We start from the raw sequence: 21,619 nt of genomic DNA on the forward strand, positions 1-21,619 counted from the left end.
TCTCATCCTCATTCTATTAGGCTTATCAGCCCTTGGATTAACCTTACTGAAAAAATAATAATAATTCAATGATCGATAGACACAACCGTATGCCACATCAGTCTAATAAGATAGAATGAAATGAAAGTATATTATATAACATTTGTCTAACCAAAATGGGTTATTGTTAATAAGGATATATGCAATGTGACATTTTATTTTGTTTTATTTCTTCATTTTCATGGGAAACAAACAAAAGGCTGAGGTTTTTATGCTTTCAAGGTTGCCCATGTTTGTGCCCATATGTTTGACTACAACTTTTGTGTAACAATCCCAACTAACTATTAGATCAATTATTGTTAAAAAAAATAATAATTCAATGATTAGTTGAGACAACCACGTTAACATTATAAAATATTTTTAAAATAAGAATGTAGTACATATCATTACTCTTTTATCTTTTACTAAATTATAAGACTTGACGTGTTTTGTGAAAAATAACTTTTTGATGGAAAAATGTTTATAATAAAATTGAGTATTATCATAAACATTGGTAAATAGTGTTTGGTACAATAAAGGTTACGATAAAGGGCAAGATGGCGCAAAGCCGCGCAATATAGCATGTGGATCAATGCGCAACTGTCTCTTTCGCCCCCTGAGAGAACGTCTAAAACTTCTAGAAAGAGAGACCTCTGTGTGAGATGATTTTGCCGGAGGGGGAGGCGTGAAGGGGGAGGCCTCACACCTCCCCCTCTCGGCACTGGTTTTGTCCCCGAGCCTCCGTGGGCGAGGGTGATTTTTGTCCCCCTGGTTTGTTTCCAGTGGTGCTTTTTTATCCCCAGAACTAGATCCGGTGGAGGTAGTTTCGTTTTCTTTGTTTTGTTGTTGTGTGTTGGTGCAAACAGGAGATTTCTGGTCCAGGTCTGTGGTGAACGGCGGGTGTTGGTGGTTTCCTGCAGAGATGTTGTCAAAGCTAGATCTACAAGACTTGGCTGGAATTTCTCCGACAAGGACCTTTCTGTTGTGGTCGCCGGCCTTCTCTGGTCATGGTGGTCATTTGAAGAGCCCATGCAGTTCGTTCTAGTTTTGACGCGTGACCAGCACGCGCCGAGGGTTTCATATCCTTGATCATGCGCGTGTGGGTCACCGTTCACTTCTCCGGTCTCGGATGGTGACGATCTGGACTCTTGAAGGTTATCCGACGCAAGAGGGTTCCCGGAGAAGGAGCGTGCTCTACACGAGTCGGCTCCAGCAGCGGTTCTTCCGGTTCTTGTTTCTGGGGGTTTTCTGTTTGTCTTAGATTGTATATTCTTGCCTTTGATCACAGTCTACTGTAATGGTAGTTGCTTTAAGCTAGGTTTCTAGCTTTGTGGGTAGAGAATCTTTTTCTCTAATCACTCTGATGGCCTTTGGGCTCTGTTCTTCGCCTTTGGGCGTTGGTAGCTTTGTATTTGGGTGCCTGTTTTTCTCTGTAATAGTCATCCTGATTGTATACCTTTTGGGGCGGTTTCTTAGTAATGAAGATGGCACTGTGCTATTTGTTCAAAAAAAAAAAAAAAAGCAAGCATATGGATCAGTTGGGATCCATCTCGAACCTTGGAGCAAGGGACAAAACTATTTATTTGTTTTTGATTTTTAAAAAATTAATGGAAGACACTAATTTATTAATTTATAATACAAGTTATATATATATAAGGTTTTTAGTTACTTGTTTATTTTTTAAAATTATTTTTGGGGTATTATATTCTCCCCTCCTAATAAAAATTAGACACAATTAAATTCTCTTTCTTACTTTAGAAATTCCTTCAAAATAAAAGAGTGCCCTACTACCCAAAAGTGCAACCCAAACCTATATATTCCGTGTAAGTGTGTAATCAAGTCATTCTAACTACTAATTATGAAAACGTCGGATCCTAAAATTACTCTTCGCTGCTGACATTTTTCGCGCAATTATTATGGTTATTAAATGCAGTTATTAACCGCTATCTGCATATAAGGTAATAGGCGTTTAAGGTCTATTTTGGTCTTTTAAGCCTCAATTAGGGCCTTTTTAAAATTATTTTGAAAAAAATTTGGGCCTGTTTTTAGTCTTTTAGGTTGGTCCTTTTTTTTTTCTTTTTTTTTTTTTCTTTTTTCTTTTTAAGCTCTAATGTCTTATATGAAAATAACAAAAATATATGATGGGTTCATCCCGAAAATACAAACATACAAATTACAAAGGGCAGATGTACAAATGTAAATCCAACAACATTAAAAAGTCAGAAAATACAAATTTGTTTATATACATATATATGATAGTTTAACTACCCCTCACGTGCGACTAGGTCACTTATTCTTGCACCACACGTGCCTATTAAAAACGAAAAACAAAAAACAACAACTTGCACACATGTGCTTGCACAGGAGAAATTAAATTGAATAAGCATGTATTACATAAGATATCTTGCTCATGGGTGTGCACATAATTCGTATCATGATCGATCATGGTCGAGATTCCATGTGGAGATCAACGACATCTCAAATGTGGACATCAAGACAATGTACAAAACAATATGCATGTTGACGGTGGACAGCTTCCACATTATTCCCCAAGCAAAATGTGCATTTCTGGATAGCCTTATAAAATTTTTCCATATCAATAGGAAACTGAGTCTTAAAAATGCAAGAGAAAAATATATGAGTAACGCAGAACGCCATTTGATGGGCTTCTTTTATATGTTCACATTTTTCAATTGTGCTTTCAAAGCAACGAGGAGGGATGTAATCATTGCCAGGTTTAGAGGATTGAAGAAGACGACGAATGGGGAGTGAAGTGCCAGAAAGAGAGCAATGGGCAAGGACATTGGCCTCAGCTTTAAATATTGAAAGGATAATCAACTCCATCACCAAAATCATTGCTTTTCGCAGAGATTTCTTGGCCATGATCGGTTTTCTAGTACCACTTTTCTTGTTTAGAAGTTAAATGGAGAAACAATATTTAAGTATTAGACCTTATATATAGCATTAATTGTCACAATGGAGTTATTTATTATTTGATAACATAAATTGTCGAAGCGCCAAAATAACTTTTATTCATTTTAAATTATCCATGCTCACAATATGAATTTCAAAAGCCTTTTATAAAAATAATAAAAAAAAGAAAAAAAAAAAGTGGAAGAATCGTTTTTGTTTTTTTTTTAAATGTCCTCAAATAAAAAATTACATTTACCATGTTTAGAACAAAAAAAAGTTTTATTATCATTAAAAATAAATGATTAAAGCTTGGAGGAATGCTAGTTGACACGCAAGATATTTGTAATAATATAATAGCCATACCCATACGAGCCTCCATCATGTTGCTTCACATTAACCCGTATGACATTAACTTTGCACCTAGCTTATTGTGAGATGTAATTGGTATTTATTTAAACAAGTTAATATATAAGAATTATTCATTTATCTAAGAATACAACCTTTTGGCAAATCAAATTTTAATATTTTTTACTTTAAATACTTTTTTTTTTTTTAAGTATTAATGTCCCTTGACGAGGTCATAGGCTTCCATAAAAGCTTTAAGAAATTAAGAAGCGATTTTGGAGGGCAAACTTGTGTATTCTTGAATATTTCAATTGGTATTTGTTTAAAAAGTGCAAAAAGGTAATGTAACGCTTTCAAAATTAAATAATTATATTTAGTTAATTTGGAGTTCTACTAGTAATGTCATCAATTAATTACCTAGTAATTAGCAGAATTCATTACGATATACTAATAATCAGATTATACTTATCGGAAAGCGGAATAAATTGATCTGAGATTTCTAACAATGAACTTTTAAAACAGAACCAAGTATCATCTATCATAGACTAAGGGCTTTCAAACAAAAATTACTTTAAGATAACAGTTAACTACCAACTAATCCGACATGATAATACGAGCCATTCGATTGGCACTTTCATCCCAGCCAATTTCTCACTCTACTACCTGTCAACCTATTAATTTGTGGGGACCAACGGGGTTTCCACTGATAAGTGTTGAATGTTTACATTCAAAGCGCCTTAATTCGCATATGTTAAACCCTAAAATGTGTTGTTAAATAATGTGTTATTGTGTTCTAGTGTTTTAACTCTTTTTTAGGTTCTAATTGAAAATAAGAGCAAAATCATCAAAATTAGGCCTAAGGTACATCAATGACAAAAATTGAAGACATTTGAGGTTCAAATGCTCCTGCCAAGAAGAGAAAAACCGGTCAAGAAAAATCGATCGATCGAAAATTCCATGCATAAGCAATGCGATCGATTGATTTTGCAATCGAACTAAAAGAGATCGATCTACATGCGATCGATCGAAATTTTCAAGGCTAAATAATAGATCGATCGACTTTAGATATTTCAGCAAATATCTTCAGATGTCGACATATTTTTGTGTGATCCAAATTCATCCTCAAGCTGTGCGATTCTAATCAGATGTTGTCACCCTTCATTTGTGCGGCTGAAAGTGATTGAACGGGTGAGATTTGTTGTATCAAATCCTCCATAAATAGAGGATGGACGTGAGAGTTAAAAGGAGAGAGTTTTTAGTCTTTATTTTTAGTTTTAGTTTTTGTGCATTTCTTTGATGCACCATTTCCTTTATATTTTTCAGAGAGCTTAGATTTACTATATTTTAGTTTTGCAACTCAATTTAATTCTGTTTTTATTCAAGTAAAGTTTGAAATTAGTTTAATGCAATTTTCCTTTATATTTTCTAGCAACTTCTTTCTTCTTCCTTTCTTCTTTGTTGCATTTTATGGTTGATACAACCCTGAAATCTGAAAATTCCAGAGTTTAGCTAATTCTTTTAATGCTTTTCTTTATATTTTCTCTCTTAATACTTGTTCTTTGTTCTTAGATTAACTCTTTTATTAGATTAAGTTATTTTACATAGTGTTAGTTGATTTGTAGCTTCTAATCCTCTTAGAGAAATGGATTCTTCTTCTTCTATAAGATAATCTCATATCTCTATTAGTAGCTAAATTAGTTATAGGGTATTGATGGAACTATTTCCAATTGTCATGGCTTGATTGTGTTATTCTTGGATTTCTATGCATGTGTAAGGATTACATAGCCTAGAGGTTTACAAAACTCTTGTGAATGTTCTTCAAAACAAATTCAATCTTGAAAAGAATGATCTCTTGTCTATGAGAATCTTTTGATTCTTGATTGAACTTAACATTTCCTTTTTCTTTAATTAAGGGAATGATGGTTATGTGATAGTGCTTGTAACATAATTTATGTGAACTTAATAAATCATACTAGGGAACATGTATTACTCCACATCATTTTAGTTTAATTGTTGTTTAGATGCTTTTTAATTATAGTGTAATTTTATGTGGAGGTTATGTGCTAAACTAAAATGGTTTATGCTTTTTTTTCATAGATGTGTATGTTTATTGAGAGGTCTTATAGTCCATACTAGGGAGCATTAATCATTCATGCATAGATATTAGTTGGATGACTATTGTATAAGTAGATGGATTATCATTACTTTTTAACTAAAGTAATTTCATGTTGAGGTTGTCGCGTGATTGACAATCATTACGCGCTCGTATTATCCATGTTGATGAAATCCGAGATAGACACAATATGCCATATGTATGAGGATTGAGAGAAATCAATTCCCTATACTTTTCATTTCCTTAAATCTCTCCACTTTTAATTGTTTTTAGTTCATGTTAGCTTAGTGATAAAAATCAAACAAAATATCTTTTTCCCAAATTAAATTGGAGAACGTCTCAAGTATTTCATAACCAAACAACCCACAATCCTTGTGGTACAATACCCTCCTTAGTCCTATCCTACAAAGTCTCGTACTATTACAAGTAGTTACAAATATTAAAATCCACGTAGTTGTGAAAAGCGATTAAGTTTCAAAACCAAAATTCTTTATTTTTAAATCATCATTTGGAACGCTACCACCCACCCCTCTAGAACTAGTGAATTTTTTTTTCTAGGTTTGGGCATTTATCTCTTTCAAAGGTTGTGTGGGATTAAGGAACCATAACCTTTAGCAAAGCTGCAACTAAGACTAATATCCTCGTTACTATCCATATCCATTAACACTTTGTAGAATAATTCAACGTTACAAGGAATTAAGCAAGATAGGACCTTCAGCGTCCTCTAGCAGCATCCCGAATAAAGGTTGATCACCAAATTTGGCCTTTACCACAAATCGTTTTTCTTTTAGGTTTGGTGTGTCTAGTCCCGCTAGCCCAATAGGACTCGTCAACTGTACCCCAAGGCCACCCGGGCCCAAACACTGCCAAAATCCTTTGCTACCAACAAAGCTGATAAGGCTCGCCTGCCAAAGGGCCTGTTTGGCAAAAGGCCCGTCAGTCTATCAGAATAAGCCAATATCAACAGGCTATGAAGAGACTATTGGGATTATGGATATCATATGAACATCAAAATAACCCCAAAAAGTTTTAGAAAAAAAACAAAAAAGAAAAAGAAAAAAAGACTATTGGGATTATGGGTATTCGGCCACTCCTTGTTTGAATGGGCTAATTGGTTTCTCTTCTTTCTTTCAATGGAACACGGATGAATTAGGCCGGCTAATTAATTTATTAAACCTGTAAGTATTTTCTAGCTCCAATAGCTAAATATGACCAAGAAAGTCAGCACTCAACTTAATTGCGTCTCTCAACTCTTGAGAACATTTTGTGTTATGTTGTGTGCATACATGCTCCTTTATTTATAGGTATGTATTAATTTATTTGTAGAGGAGGCAAAAACTCTAGCCTCCACCTTAGTAAAACACGGCCAAGCTAGGGTTTAAAACCCTAGCCTTGTGTCATGCAAGAACATCAATTCACATCACTTTTTTAGCATCTTTTAGCATAGGCGGTTATACCTACAGTCGAATGCTTTTATAGTCTTATCAAATAGAATGTCCAATTCAATTACCGAGTATGAACTATAGTTTAAAAGTCACAAGATTAATGGCTTAGATCTTCTATGTGATAATATCATTAACATACTTAAACTATATTCAATGTAACTTAAGGACTACACGTTCGTATATATTATGATATGCATGCCCACCTTTAAAGATTAAAAAAAGAAAAAGAAAAAAAAAAGGCTTTATTAATAAATCAAAATTGACATACACAAAGAAATTGACTTATAGGAGATAATTCCTAGCTAACAGATGAATTGAGAGCATGGAATATTGGAGCAAATCGACAAATCCATACACATGTCATCATTGTAATTACGCGCGGGACTATTTGTGCTTTCCACGTACAAGAGACATCATCTCTTGTGAGTTTGTTGATGATGATGAAATGGTGGAGGCTAGCTAGTGGGAGTGTTTGATGAAGAGCTTTGGGCATTGGTGGTTCTTGTTCAGTTTTCTAAAGTTGATGATGAAATGTGACGCATGCATGAGTCATTTAGCTCTAGCTATTGCTCCTCAACGTGAGGAATGTACTTTATTGATAAAGTATTTACAAATATTTGAATCATTACCAATTCATGATCAGATTAGACATGCTAAAATGCTACATGCTGGTATCATGCTTTTGTTAAAAAGCTTTGAAATGGCTACAACTTCACGTGAATCTTGGTGCATGTGGGGATATAGCAAGTCTAACAACTTAGGAAAAATGCTAGTTACAATTACGTTATTACTTTAAAAAGACTAGTTAAATTGCAATTAAAGCTCCTTAAAATCTTTAATATAAGACTTAGTACTCATAAGTACCTTTATAATCCACCAAATTTTATGGGAGCTACTCATTTTTTCAATATGGGACTAAGGTATGTATTACAATTATCTCCCCTCCTAAAATTCTAGACGTCCTCATCAGGGTCACGACAAAAGTTTTATCCCTTTGAAAATGATTGGAATCTCCAATAATTTGCTTGTTATGTATCTAAATAAATTTTGAGTTGTCTAGCTACGTATTCTAACAGATAAATTTCATATGAGCTTTGTCTAAAAATTTGTAGAGCAAATTACTGGATATCCTTATCTCAAAGGAAGACCCCTCTTCACTTTCTATCTGAATCTGACTTTACAAATTCTTGAAGTAGAAGTCTGAAGAAAATGAAGTAGATCGGAAATCTCTAAGTACATTTTTCATGAAGGAATATAAAACGGAGAGAGAGAATGTGCCAAAAATGTAATGATCAGGGAGCTGCTACAAGCACATGCATGTATATATAAGGACAATCCATGGATGGTCGATCGGTGCAGTCCAATATTATCGAGGCTAGGTGGGTTACAGGGTTAGGAGCTGTTAAGTACAAGAAATGTGTACAAAAAGACATAAACTTTGAACTCTTTGGTTGTACCATTCGTTGTTTTTCAAGAGCGAAATTTAATAAAGTATGCCTCCGGAAGATACCCGTTGTGAAAAATGCATGGTAAATACACAAAGCCAGTCAATTAAAAAGAGATAAAAAGCAATAAAAATATAAGACCAATCACTCAAGAGCTAATGGTCATATGTATACAAGATTGGCTGATTGGGAAAGATTTTTTATGAGGGGACAGCCATGCTAATATTCTATTATTACTAGTATTTAGTACTAGTTCTGAGATGTTAGAACATTGTCTCCGTCGATCAATTCACTTTTTATTTCAATTAAATATTTTATGGGTTGAGTCTCACTTATTAAAAAGGTTTTTCCTATTAGCTTTTCCTAGATGGTGATTTAATAAAATAAAAGAAGCTATTTTCTTATTTTCTAAGGTTGTTTAGCATTCTGATCCGAAATTAGAGCTGACAATTTTTGACACGACTCACGAATCCGATAGGAAATTAAAGGGTTAGGGTTAATGAGTCTAACCTATTTAATTAAATGGGTCGAGTTAGGATTGAACTATATAATCTTATATCCATGCTTCAACACGATCCGAACCCGACAAGCAATATAATGACATTCAATTTTTGACATAACCCATGAACCCGACATAAACCTAATACAAAATTAAAGGGTTAGGATTTAGGAGTTTGACCCGTTTAATTAAATTAATCGGATTAGGGTTGACATATATAATCTCTTACATTTGCTTCGATACGATTTGAACCTAACAAGCGAACATGAATTGTCATCCCTATCTAAAATCCCTAAATTTACTCTGTTTTAATTAAAATAAGAGATTTACGAAGTCAGGATTCTAATTAACCAGAATCATTGTTATAATACTATGATAAGTTACTAATTACTCTTAAAAAATTTAAATTAATTAAAAAAGTAAAAATATAAGTAATATTCTAGGACAGGCACTCCCAAACAAATTAATCAGTTTCTAAAGTGAAAAAGAACCTCTGCATTACGCTCCAGAAAATAAGGTAAAGGTCCCGAAAAGCAAACGCGGCAGGCTTTTCGAAAGAAAGATTAGTCCAACGTATCCTTTCGCTCTATCGGACACACAAATGGCCACCCACCGCCCCCCGAGCTTCCTTCTTTTATATTCTTAAAGCCCCACACGACCGCTACAAACTTTTCCTAAGATTAGAGGCAAAAGTAGAAACAAAAAAACAGACGGTGGCAGTTCAGGTTGCAGTGGTCTGTACAGCTGGTTTTGGTTTTACGCCAAAATTGCCAACTCAAAAGCTACTTGGTTGGCCGAAGAGGCATTTTAGAAGCCAACTTGTATATGACTAGTTTTGGACAGAAGAAACCTCCTTCTCCTTCTCCTTCTCCTTCCCTCCTATATATACAGAATTGCTCAAATTAATGCAGTGCTTCCTCAATGCATGCACTTCCATTTCTTAGCATCAATGGATGGTGCATATCATCTTCCATCTTCCATCTTCACATCATCATCACGTAAGTTAAACTGATATATATATATATATATATATATATATATATATATATATATATATATATATGACGTAGGCATACGCGCGTTACAAGCCTGCATGCCTGGCTCCCTGTATGCCATATGCAACGCCCATCAGAATGATGGTGGCCTTCGTGTATGGCGTGCGAGGAGTCATGCATTAATGTGTATCGTTCGCCACGGAAAGATGACGTGCATGGCGCGCGGTGCATTTCTTGATCAAATCACGGAAGAAGCTAGTCCGATCGGCCTTGTATAATTGGTAACTTTATTATTTTATTTTTTTCTAATATTCAATTTAATTTATATTTATGTTTCTTTGTTTTTATATCCTGGATGACTAAATATTGGTTGCAAGCCTACCTCATTAACCATATATGATAGTAAATAAAATATGCAATTCATTTAGGACAGGAAAAGCAATAAATTTTCGCCCTTGTGGCCTCTGTAGCTGGGATCGGAATTTCTGACCCACATAACTGCCGCTAGGGGTGAACATGTAATATTCTAATCTTTTATTAAGCAGATGAAGAGCTCATATGAAGTGAGTGATTTATAAAGATAGTCACCAGTCATTAGTGTTAATTCTCACGTTGTTTAGTTACTGGGTGAAATTGAGTTTTATACAGAATTTTAGAAATGCTCTAAATTTACTAGTCATTTTAGGATGCTAACGCATATGTTGTTAGAACTTTTTCCTGAATCGTTATAGAACAAGCAACCATTTATTAACCGCCTAATAACCACTAACCGTATAATCGTTTTTGTAAGCAATTGGAAAAAATCGCTAACCAACTAAGGCAAAGTGGTTAGCAATTTTAGGGATAGGCGGATCGAGGCGGTTATAACCCGCTAACCGCCTAATTAAACTTATATATATTATAATAATAATAATAATAATAAATATATATATATATATATATATATATATATATATACAAAACGACGAGTTTTTGATGTGTTTGATATAGGATTTTTCATTTTGAGTTTAATGAAATTGAACTTTATTAATAAAATAATAATATTCTTGAATTTTGTTACATTTTGAAGCCTTCTAATTATTTAAAAAAATGCTCAAAACCATTTAAAATAGGCCATAAAAAGAGGCTCAATGAAGGCCCAAAACATCAAAATAGGCCCAAAAAAACTATTTCTAAAATATAGTTATGCAGTACGGTTATGAATTTCAATAACCGTTAACTTACAGTTAGTTTAAAACTGTTAAACACCTGTGGCGGATCTGTTACTGTTGCGGTTAAGAAAATTTAAAAACTACTTAAAACGGTTGTGGTTGACGATTAAAGATAGTAACCATTAACCTCAACCGCTTGTACACCTCTGACCACCACGAGAGAGTGATTATATGTCAAAATTTGCCAGGTAAGTGTGAAGCAAACCACCGGCAAGTTTTCAAGGATATAAATGAGTAGCCTTAATAAGCATCCACGGTATCCTACTGGTGAGGAGTCAAGAACAATTAAATAATCATAATAATGCTATACTCGCATAAAGCTTTAAACTGTGCATCTCCAATTCTTTCCTACAAAACACGACTCTTTATATTTAATGCACAAAACCCGGCCCTTTTTTCTTGGGCATGTAGGATATGTATATCCAAAATTTGTTGGTGTTTATCATCAGCAATTTTATCACGGGGCAAAATTAAAATTGTTTTGACAGCGTATGATAGTAGCATAAACTAAAAATTGAGGATTGAAAAGAGAATTTTAAAAAAAAAAAAAAAAAAACTAAAATAAATAACAAATAAGGAAGAAAAATACCATAATTGCCTCAAATAAACAAATAAAGAAATAACTCTGAAAGACTTAAATTTAATTGAAACTTCAAAACTTAATTCCAAAATAAAAATAGATAAATTAAAAAAAAAAAAAAAAAAAAAAAAAAAAAAAAAAAACACTCCTTACACACCCTTTTCACACCCACTCTCTCACATGGGGTGGGGCCATGTGATGTGGATCCCACCCCATGTGAGAGGATAAGTGTGTAAGGGATATGTAAGGAATACTATTTTTGTAACACTCCCCTTCCAAAATAATACAAACATATATTTATATAGACAAAGTTTGAGCACTTTTCAAGCAGAATACTTAGAAAAAAAATAAAAATACAAAACATAACCATAAACTTAGAGACAAAGTGAAATTCTTGTACATAAAATAAATTTATTATTCTAAAAACAATATTCAAATATTTTTTATGATTCTTTCCATTCGTGAGCTGATCTTATTTAAGAAATAATTTTCAAATCTTATGCCTGATTTTCTCCTGCATCAGTCTCACCGGGTTGGAAAGAATTCACCCTCGAATTCAAATCATCTTTGCATCGATCTTTTGGATTTTCAATCAATTCATTCCATTCTATACTTCTCAACACCAAAGCAACTTGATACTATAAGAAAAATGAATGTGTTAGTTGCATGCATGGGTTCCACCAATGTGTCTTGTTGTGCAAATGTTATGCAAAAATTATTTTTCTAAAAACTACAACTTGTAACCCATCACAACATGATTCTGAATATTAAATCTGAAATTACTCGCACCAACTTGAGATGAAATAATATTTCCAAGCTCTTGATTGATTGTCATAAATTCATTCTCCGTAAAATATTTCAAAAAAATTTCAATTCTTTCTTGACCATGAAAAATCAAATTTTCTCCAACCATGCCAAAACCAACTTCAAAATTTTGTTTAGGAAAATTTGACAAAAAATTTTTAATCCCAACAAAATCAACATAATTAATTTTCTCAAGACCCTATTGAGATATTCCACTATTTGAACTTTCATTAAACACATGATTATCCACTTTTTGCTCAACATCTTGACCATATAAAAAAATAAATAAAAAATAAAAATTTACCTCTATAAGATCTTCATCATTGACATATATAAGTATCATTAGTTGGTGGAGAATTCTAATCTACAAAAAATTGAGAATAATCTCCAACGTCTTCTTCATGTTGAAACTCTTCATCAACAAACTCTTCATCCCGACCAAGTTATTCCCGAACTAGAACAAGATTGTGATACAAATTCTCGAAATTAGATTCTGAATCGCGACCGTTAATATCGCGATACATCTCCATGTTTTGCACTGCTAGACGTACATTGGGTTAACTATATGGTCCAAGAATTAATGTTCCAACCACAACCACTCCACTAATGTTGTAGGATCAGATTAGGATCTTCTTAAATTATTTGTCAAAATTTAAGAGGTTTTGAGCAGGTGATTATGCAAAATTACTTATAGGACCCACCTCACCAGATAAGTAGTTAGGTAGCTTAATTTTTATTTGATCAGTTGGTTTTATAAATGGTCTCTCACAATTATTACTCAAATTCTCTCAAATTCAAACAACTAATTTAAGATCATCTTAATTAATGTTGTACCCCATTAATTATATATTGAAGGACATCCCCTGCAATTGAATTCCTCTCCATGGACCATCCCAAAAATATATATATTTTGAAGATGGTCCGGCCAGCCACCATTAGTAAAGGCGGCTAGACCATCTTCAAAATATACTTTCACACCCAAGATATACTGAGATAAGGGACTATTCCAAAAAAATATATATATTTTGAAGGTGGTCCAGCTCCTCCTACTCTCCTAGCATACCTAAGTGATGGATCAGATCACCACCTCCTTTAACCTTTAACTTGCTTCTGTTTTTGATGATGTACGTAGTTTATTTAATTTGACCCGTTGTATGAAAATAAATTAGAAGTCCGTGCAATTTGTTCAATATTCAAATCATATTAGTTGGCCCAATTAAAAAATGCAGAATAATAGTTTCTAGAAAGTACAAATTTGTGCAGCCTAACTTTGAATAATGACTTCGTAATTAATGTCAGAAAATCATTAACTTGATCAAGAGAAAAACTTCCCGCTCCTCCAATTACACATTATTATATATTACACTCATGCCTATTTGCAATTAATTGGGAGAAATGGTCTTCTTTGAACATATATATATATATATATATATATATATATATATATATATATGGCGCGCCCACGCAATTGCTCTTGGAACGAGCTATAGCGGTCAAAACATGGGCCATCATGGGTTTCCGCGTCCTCACTGTGGCAACTGGCAACTCGTCTCTTAAGTTTGACCAAGCACCTACTCCTCGTTATCATCATCATCATCATCACAGAAGGCCGCCCGATAAAAACTAGAGCAGTGCTATGGAGAAGCAAAATATTCAAAATTTATCTGAATATTTTGCTCACCCAAGTATTACCCTAAAAACAGGCGGAAGGCTAACTGAACTCCAAAATTTTTTTGTTGTTTTGTGTTTTAATCGTACGTAAACTAACTGAAAGAGTCAAAATTAATTAAGTAGATTTGCATTTAAGAGTATTCACAGGCAGTAGATTTCTCGTAATGGTAAGTGCTGACTCCTCATTAAACTCGTTGCTCTACATACCTTCTTACTAGGGGTGTGCAAGCGCATGGTAAACCTCGCTGACCCGCTGTCCCCTCCCCGGCCCAAGCAGTTTTTAAGCTAAAAAACGCGGGATCGGATCCTAATGTCACCTATTTGTGCGGGGCATGGGTTTGAGTAATTTTTTTTGCCCGGATCCCTGCCCCGCCCTGCGTTTCCTAAAGGCGATTATAAATCATAATCCCCTACATACATAACACCAAGAAAGAAAAAAGAAAAAAGGAAAAAAACCATAAACTAAATAGAAATCATAGAATCCAGAAATCCCACAATCATTTGACTCTGAAATGAACAAAGAATTTTAATGTTGTCCATACGTAAATCCCCTTAAAGAATCTAAGCATGCACTAGGCTTCGAGCGTCAAGTTGTCAAAAGTGCCACGGAGGAAGGAAAAATAGCGCACAGAAACAGAACATAAAATAATAAAAAAACAAAATTTCCAATAGACTTAAAGCTAGGGGAATTACATGGTTGACATAAATGTTTGAGCATGAAACCTTTGTTTCTAGTCCCTACAAATTAAATTTAAGCCTAATCAACTTGCTTTGTCCTTTAAAAAATTAAGTTGCCCTCAAATTTGGGCTAACCTCTCACAAAATCAACACAAGTTACTCAACCAAACTTTTTTACCTTGTTACAAACGTATAATATTCTTATATCTTTAGTCTTTATACGTCGGTAACTCAATCTGATTCATATGAAGCTACGAAGCAAACAATAAAAGTAATAATTTTTATGAAACAAACAGTTTCATAATCTTCTTTCTGTAAACCTATTGCTGCTACCGTTGGGCTGAAAGTTGAAGAAAATCGCTCAAGAAGTAATGGAGATGAATAAAAAGTAAGCATTATGTTCTGTACTTTTGTAAGTCTTCTGGAAATGGAGTCTTGGTTTATAGAGATGGAGATGGAGTAAAAGAGAGTTCAGAATCATGCTTGTGTCAGTGTCGACTTTCGTGTTGTGTGAAACGACATGTATTGCAACTCTAATCCTACAGTTCTTTTTTTTCTTCTTTTTTTTTAAGAAACTAATCATACAGTTCCTGATCTGTCCGAAAGTTCAAATTTTCAGTCGCTATACAACATCAATATTCAGAAATCAGAACTTCAGCTTTGATGTCTGTTGTATCAATGGGGCTGTTTGGCAAACTATTATAACTTTTCCTCTATTTCTTTTTACTTCTCCCTAAAAATAAATTCTAACTTTTAAAAAAAAAATTAACTTTTTTACACTTTTTATATCACATTAATAATTTTTTATTACTATTAAAATAATAATAATAATAATAAATAAATAAAAATAAAATCCACTACAAAACAAAACTTTTTCACATTTCTTTAAAACATTCTCAAATTTTATATCACAACAATCATTTTTTATTATTATTCAAATAATTATTCCACAACACAATGACTTACCAAACAGGTTCATTGCCTTTATCGGCCCAACTCCCCTATTAAAAAAAATTATTTGTCTTTTGGCATAATTTATTTGTCATAGACTCATCATAAAGCCTAGAATCTAGATACATAGACCATCTTTTTATTTGTCCTTTTCACTTTTTTTTTTTTTTAAACACTAGCTACACGATCACCACTCATATGTGTCATCAATCATCATACATAATTTTTTTTCTTTCATTCATAAATTACAATTTACAAATTTGTGTGATTTTGTTTAATAAAAAATTATTTTATGTTTAATTATATATATGCATTTTTTTTAATGCATAGTTGTGTTTTGTAGATCAGTAGATGTAAAGATGTATTGACTATTTAAATAGTCTTAGTATTATCCACTTGTGGTGTATCATGAATTTATAATTTTTTTATGCTAACAATTTTTTGGATTATTTATTTTACATTTATGTGATTAGAAATAAATTTACTGACCATCATTTTTTATTATAATTGTTTTCTTATTCAGATAAAAACAACATTGGCATCTTTTAAGAAGGTTTTCTTCATACTTTAAGATTTTGCTTGTGTCAACAAGTTTCAGTAAATTTTTACCACTTTCAGGTACGTTATTTGTTATTATTTGGTCATTTTATTAAGATGTTTTTTTAAGACTGATTAGATTAATAGTGATCATAATATTGTAATAATTTAATTATACATAGGAATATGTATTGTAAGTAGAGAATTTTTTTTAGTGTAAAAACACTTAAAACTAATAAATAAATAAATTTTCTTGTTTCCGAAAAATCTTAGATTACAACACGAGCAAGTCAAAAAGAATTGATATATTTTTTAAGAAAAAATATGTAGATTCCAACTACCTAATTTCTAAAAACTTCAATTTAGATTTATACTATTGCCTACAAGACAACTTATTAATATATTAATTATGACGCATTTTATATGTCTAATATATATACCTTTTATAATTCATATCTACATATTGTGTTATATATAAATAAATATATAATGAGAATAAAAATTTATTTTATTATTCTAATTTCGCCCCTACTAGGAGAAATTTCAAGCTCCACATCTGATTAGGATAGCGACAGCCATCTACTTCACACATGTGGTTCTAAATTTCACCCATATGTTGTTGCTATCATTTCTTTATGAATATGGCTTGAATTTAGGCATTGAATATGGGTACTGAATCTTTACTAGCTTTCTAAGTATTGAATTTGGTTTTGATTTGATGGTTTCTTATGTTTTGGCCTAAATCAGGGATACCCGCGCAACCTGCACCATACCCACACCGCACGGATATCAGTAATTTTTAACGGGCTACAAGTGTAAATTTGTAAACTCACAGAGATACAAGACCGGGCTAAAAAAGGCGAAAAACCGCCCCCTGGCCCCTGCCCGCCCCATGCCCACCCTACTTCTTGCTTCCAACGCGTATATTGTCGGACAATATCTGAATTCACAGATAATATAAGCCGCATCGCATCTCAGCCATTGGCCATTGGTTACACTACAAATTTTAACGATCCGGCGGTTAATTAATTACTAGCCGTCCTCTATAGAATATCAATGGCTGAGATGCGATCAAGCGTAAATTCAGAAATTCTCAAACTTGCATCACGGCGGAATTGAAGCTTGAAGGAATCTACAAGAGTCATTCTCACGTGGAATCAGTACTACCATACCACCAATGTTTTGATACGAAATAAAAGTAAAAATAAAAATAATTTTGAGTGTTTTATAAGGGAATCAAAAAGAACATAATGATAGTGAAAGTTCATAGGCTGCTTTGATGGTTTTTGAGTGTTACGGGCAGTGTCGGGCTTAGACTTGATAATTTGGAAGGGCTAAATTAAATTTAGGGGGGGCAAAATTAGAAAAATTCAGGAATAAATTTTTTTTTTTTTTTTTTTTTTAAGAAAAATCTTAGGGCTCGGGGTCAGGGACCCCCCGGCCCCTTAATGGGTCTGCCTTTGGTTATGGGGTTCATTGCCCTTCAAAATGCACAAGAATATTTCATGGAAAACAAACTTCAAAATGTACAAGTTATCCTATATTGTGAGTAGTAGGTATTAAGTAGCATTCTTGTTGGTAGTTATTTGAATTAGTTGTATTTAAATTCAGCATCATCAATAAAATGAATATCAAAAGTATTGTCATCAGAAAACCCGTAAAGTTATAGCCATATGCTAGAAGAGGATTTGGCCCATTGAAATGCCAAACTATTACTTTTATTGTCATTTCACACTGCCAAATATCCAAGCTCATAACAACTTCTAATGAAAACTTTATGCACAATATTTTTTTATAATATAGTTTTGTTCACTTTTTCTAGATGATAACTTGAATATACTTGTTTTAAAAAAAAAAAAAAAATTATATATCATATACAATGTAGTTCTACTCCAAAAGTTACTTCTATTATTATTATTATTATCATTATCCGTACTTTTATTTAATATTTTGCCTTGGACTTCAATCAAATTTGTGTCACGCTCTCAAGAAAGCAAGCTATCTCTTGTCACGGTAGTGCAATTTGAATTGACCATCCAAATTTCTAGAAGGTTTCATAAGGGGGAATATACAATGGTCGATTTTTTTAAGAAGATTCTTTGGCCGGCGTGGTAATTTCTCCACCCCTAATAAAAACAATTTTTACTATGGTCGATTTGTAAGAAGATTTTGTAAGGAAATTACCATGCCGGCCAAGAATCTTCTTAAACAAATATCGGCTTTTTCAATAATAAATTTAAAAATGAGATAAGCAGAAAATGAATAAAGATGAATTTATATTAATTTTTTATTTTTTACTATCTTAATTAATTACAAATGTGATTGGGTCTTATAGATCTCTTTTATTTTGTTCGATAGAACACGACATGTGCTGGCCCGAATGGAGTTAGAGGTATTTCATTCATTTGATTACTCATGATTATTTGAAAGGATTGTTGTTTTTAGAGTTCCGATCAATCATTCATTCAATGCGATTGCAATACGCGCTAGCGCAAAAGCGGTTGCGGTAACGAACAATCATTGTGTTTTACCTTAGGCTTTAGCATCAATGTTTTGCCCTCTTGCCTTGTGGGTATCTTGTTGCTATAGATTAACACGTTTACATAATTATCAATAGTAATTCTTGCACAAATCAAATTAATTTGTTGTATTTCATTTTGAAGAATGACTGCCTTGTACTATTAACAAAAAAATTTCAATGGAATCACTTACATTAGAAAATAAAAAATAAAAAATAAAACTTAAGAACAGGATCCACATGATCAAGAACAAATTAAGTTAAAGTTTTGTGCAATCTTCTTATTTGCGAATGTGCAATGGAATTAGAAGACTGGTCTCCTTTGAACGTACGTAAATCACACGTAATTTCAAGCGGTCAAAACATAGCTCCATTTTCTTCTCTTCTATTTAAGTGCTGGACTCTTTTACGTACCCTGCCCGTTAAAAATTTGGTTGGATCAACGGCCAAGATTGACTGAACCCACCATGGATATCCCAAAAGTGGAACTTGACCCGGTTGATAAATGCGATTGGGGCAATCTGATATTCATGAAATCAGCAACAAGCCCGGGTGGTGAAATCTGAACATCTCTGATATCGTCATTAACCAACATCCCCACGACCGCCGACATTCCTGGCCGGTGCTTTGCAGTTTCTTGCACGCAAAGTAGACCCACCTTTAAGAACCGGACGGCTTCTGTCTCCGGGAAGTTCTTATCAAGTGTAGGATCCACTAATCTTACAAGGTCATTAGCCTCGTAGGCTTGCCATGCCTGCCATGAAACCATACACATCATGAATACTATATATACTATATATTCTGATCAAACAGTCTGACAAATAACAAAGCTATATATATATATATATATATATATATATATATATATAATTTCGTTACCTTCTGAACTAGGTACTGTTCCCTGTAGTCAAGGCCAAAATCCACCACCGGCCGCCCGCTGACAATTTCTAACAGTAGTACTCCGAAGCTATAAACATCTGATTTTCGTGTCAAATGTCCGCTGACGGCATATTCTGGAGCAAGATAGCCTCTTTTTGCATTTTTCGATTGCAAGAAATTAACCCCATTAGCAATTTCAACAAGATAAATCCAAAAAGATGGGCAGAATTACAGAGAATTGAATCGACTTACAATGTCCCGGCAACACGAGTGCTGACATGGGAACTGCTGTCTATAAGTAGCTTTGCCAGACCGAAATCCGAAACCTTTGGGGTGAAGTTTCTGTCAAGAAGTATATTGCTGGCTTTGATATCTCTGTGGATAATGCGGGGTTCAACCTCGTCAAGAAGATAGGCGAGCGCGCGAGCCACACCTACCGAAACATTCCGCCTTGCTTCCCAACTAAATCTCAACCTGTTTTGCTCTGCCCCTGCCAATCAACACACAATTGGTGTTTAGAACAGTTTGAAAATATATACCCAAGAATGATTAATTCCAAGTAAAAGAAAGATATATAATTACCAAGAAAGGTGTGTGCAAGGCTATTGTTTTCCATGTAATCGTAGACTATAAATCTTTTAGCCCCATCAACGCAACATCCTCTGAAGGTGACAAGATTTTCGTGTTGGATATTGCAGAGGGTAGCTATTTCAGATATGAACTCTCTCTCGCCTCGCATCGATTCAAGTTCAATTGAAAGCACTTTCACAGCCACGAGCGAGCCATCTCGGAGCCGGCCCTACAAAGTCAAACCAAACAGCCTCAGGCACTGTACGTCTACAAGGTTAAATAAAGAGATATATGAAGGAAAAGAGATATATATTAACCTTGTAGACACAGCCGAAGCCGCCTTCTCCGATCTTGCTCGAGGAATGGAAGCAGCCGGTGGCCGATTTCAGTTCGTTGTAAGAGAACACGCGGAAATTTTCTTGATTTCTTTCTTCTAGAATTGGTGGGATATGTACAGAAAGCAATCAAGAGACCACCGATCAACATAATATATGAATTAACAAGACGAAGATGATGAGGAAGAGAAAAGCGAAAAGGGTGTCCAAAACTTACCTTGCCTGCTTATATCCGTTGGTGAAGCTGAAGAGAAGCAATTCATGCAAAGGTTCTTCATCTCGTAATTCTGCTGAATTCTCCTTGAAATCTTGAAATATGGATTAATCAAAAAGATTATGGAGGAAAAGAAAATGGAAGGAGAGCAGAAATGGGGTCAGCTAGGCAGACCAAGACTGTGGATTGTATCCTCCCAATATCTCTCTCTCATACATAGACTTCTTCAGTGTGGTCGGACTTTGACGGCTTCAATTGGATTTAATTGAAGAAATAAAGTTAGCTAAAAGCCTATAATTAATCAACTGGCATAAAATGTTTATAATACATAAAATTAAACTGGCACGTTAAATTGACTTTCTGGTTAAACATTTTCATTGGTCAAACCATAAAGAACAAGTCAGATTTCTTTTTTTTCTTTTTTCTTTTTTTCTTTTTTTGAAAATTACAGCATATCCGATCCCTTAATGACATAACATAACATAACATGATTTTAGGTCAAAATAAAAAATTATTTATATAGATATTATAATGTATTTATACATGTGCACAGATCTCAAAATTAACGATATAGTCCCAAACTTTTTGTGTTTAAAAATTCGTTCCTAGGTTTCAAAAATAAAAAATTAATTTCCCAACTTTTCATCACTTTAAAAATCACTCATTTTGTTAGTTTTTCCTTGTAACTTTATTGACAGAATTTATGTCATTCCAGCTAGTCGTCGTCAACTCACCCATACCATGTAATAAAGTGTATACATTATATCATCATCAAACATGCTATTTAATATATTTTGGGTCTTTTTTTATTATTTTATTTTAGAATTAATCATTAAATTTGTAGGAACTACACAAAATTAAAAAATATGAAAATGATAGGAAAATACAAGAAAATTTC

At 33.5% G+C, this 21,619-nt stretch overlaps 1 protein-coding gene across 2 annotated transcripts; it reads right to left on the reverse strand.

The window, feature by feature from the left end:
• Positions 1-18,916: 18,916 nt before the first annotated feature.
• Positions 18,917-20,972, reverse strand: LOC133873722 (putative serine/threonine-protein kinase). Of its 2 annotated transcripts, none has more exons than XM_062311468.1 (6): positions 20,725-20,972; positions 20,490-20,605; positions 20,185-20,401; positions 19,855-20,086; positions 19,603-19,753; positions 18,917-19,477 (listed from the first exon to the last, which is right to left on the reverse strand). In XM_062311468.1, exons 1-6 carry the CDS (start codon positions 20,783-20,785, stop codon positions 19,163-19,165), a joined length of 1,092 nt encoding a protein of 363 aa, XP_062167452.1. In that variant the 5' UTR covers positions 20,786-20,972; the 3' UTR covers positions 18,917-19,162. The 2 variants fall into 2 exon arrangements, with proteins under 2 accessions (XP_062167452.1, XP_062167451.1); XM_062311467.1 differs by having other exon boundaries at positions 19,855-20,092; positions 20,725-20,971.
• Between the last annotated feature and the right edge of the window lie 647 nt (positions 20,973-21,619).

This window comes from Alnus glutinosa, chromosome 7 (genome assembly GCF_958979055.1).
Source record: "Alnus glutinosa chromosome 7, dhAlnGlut1.1, whole genome shotgun sequence".
Taxonomy (NCBI): domain Eukaryota; kingdom Viridiplantae; phylum Streptophyta; class Magnoliopsida; order Fagales; family Betulaceae; genus Alnus; species Alnus glutinosa.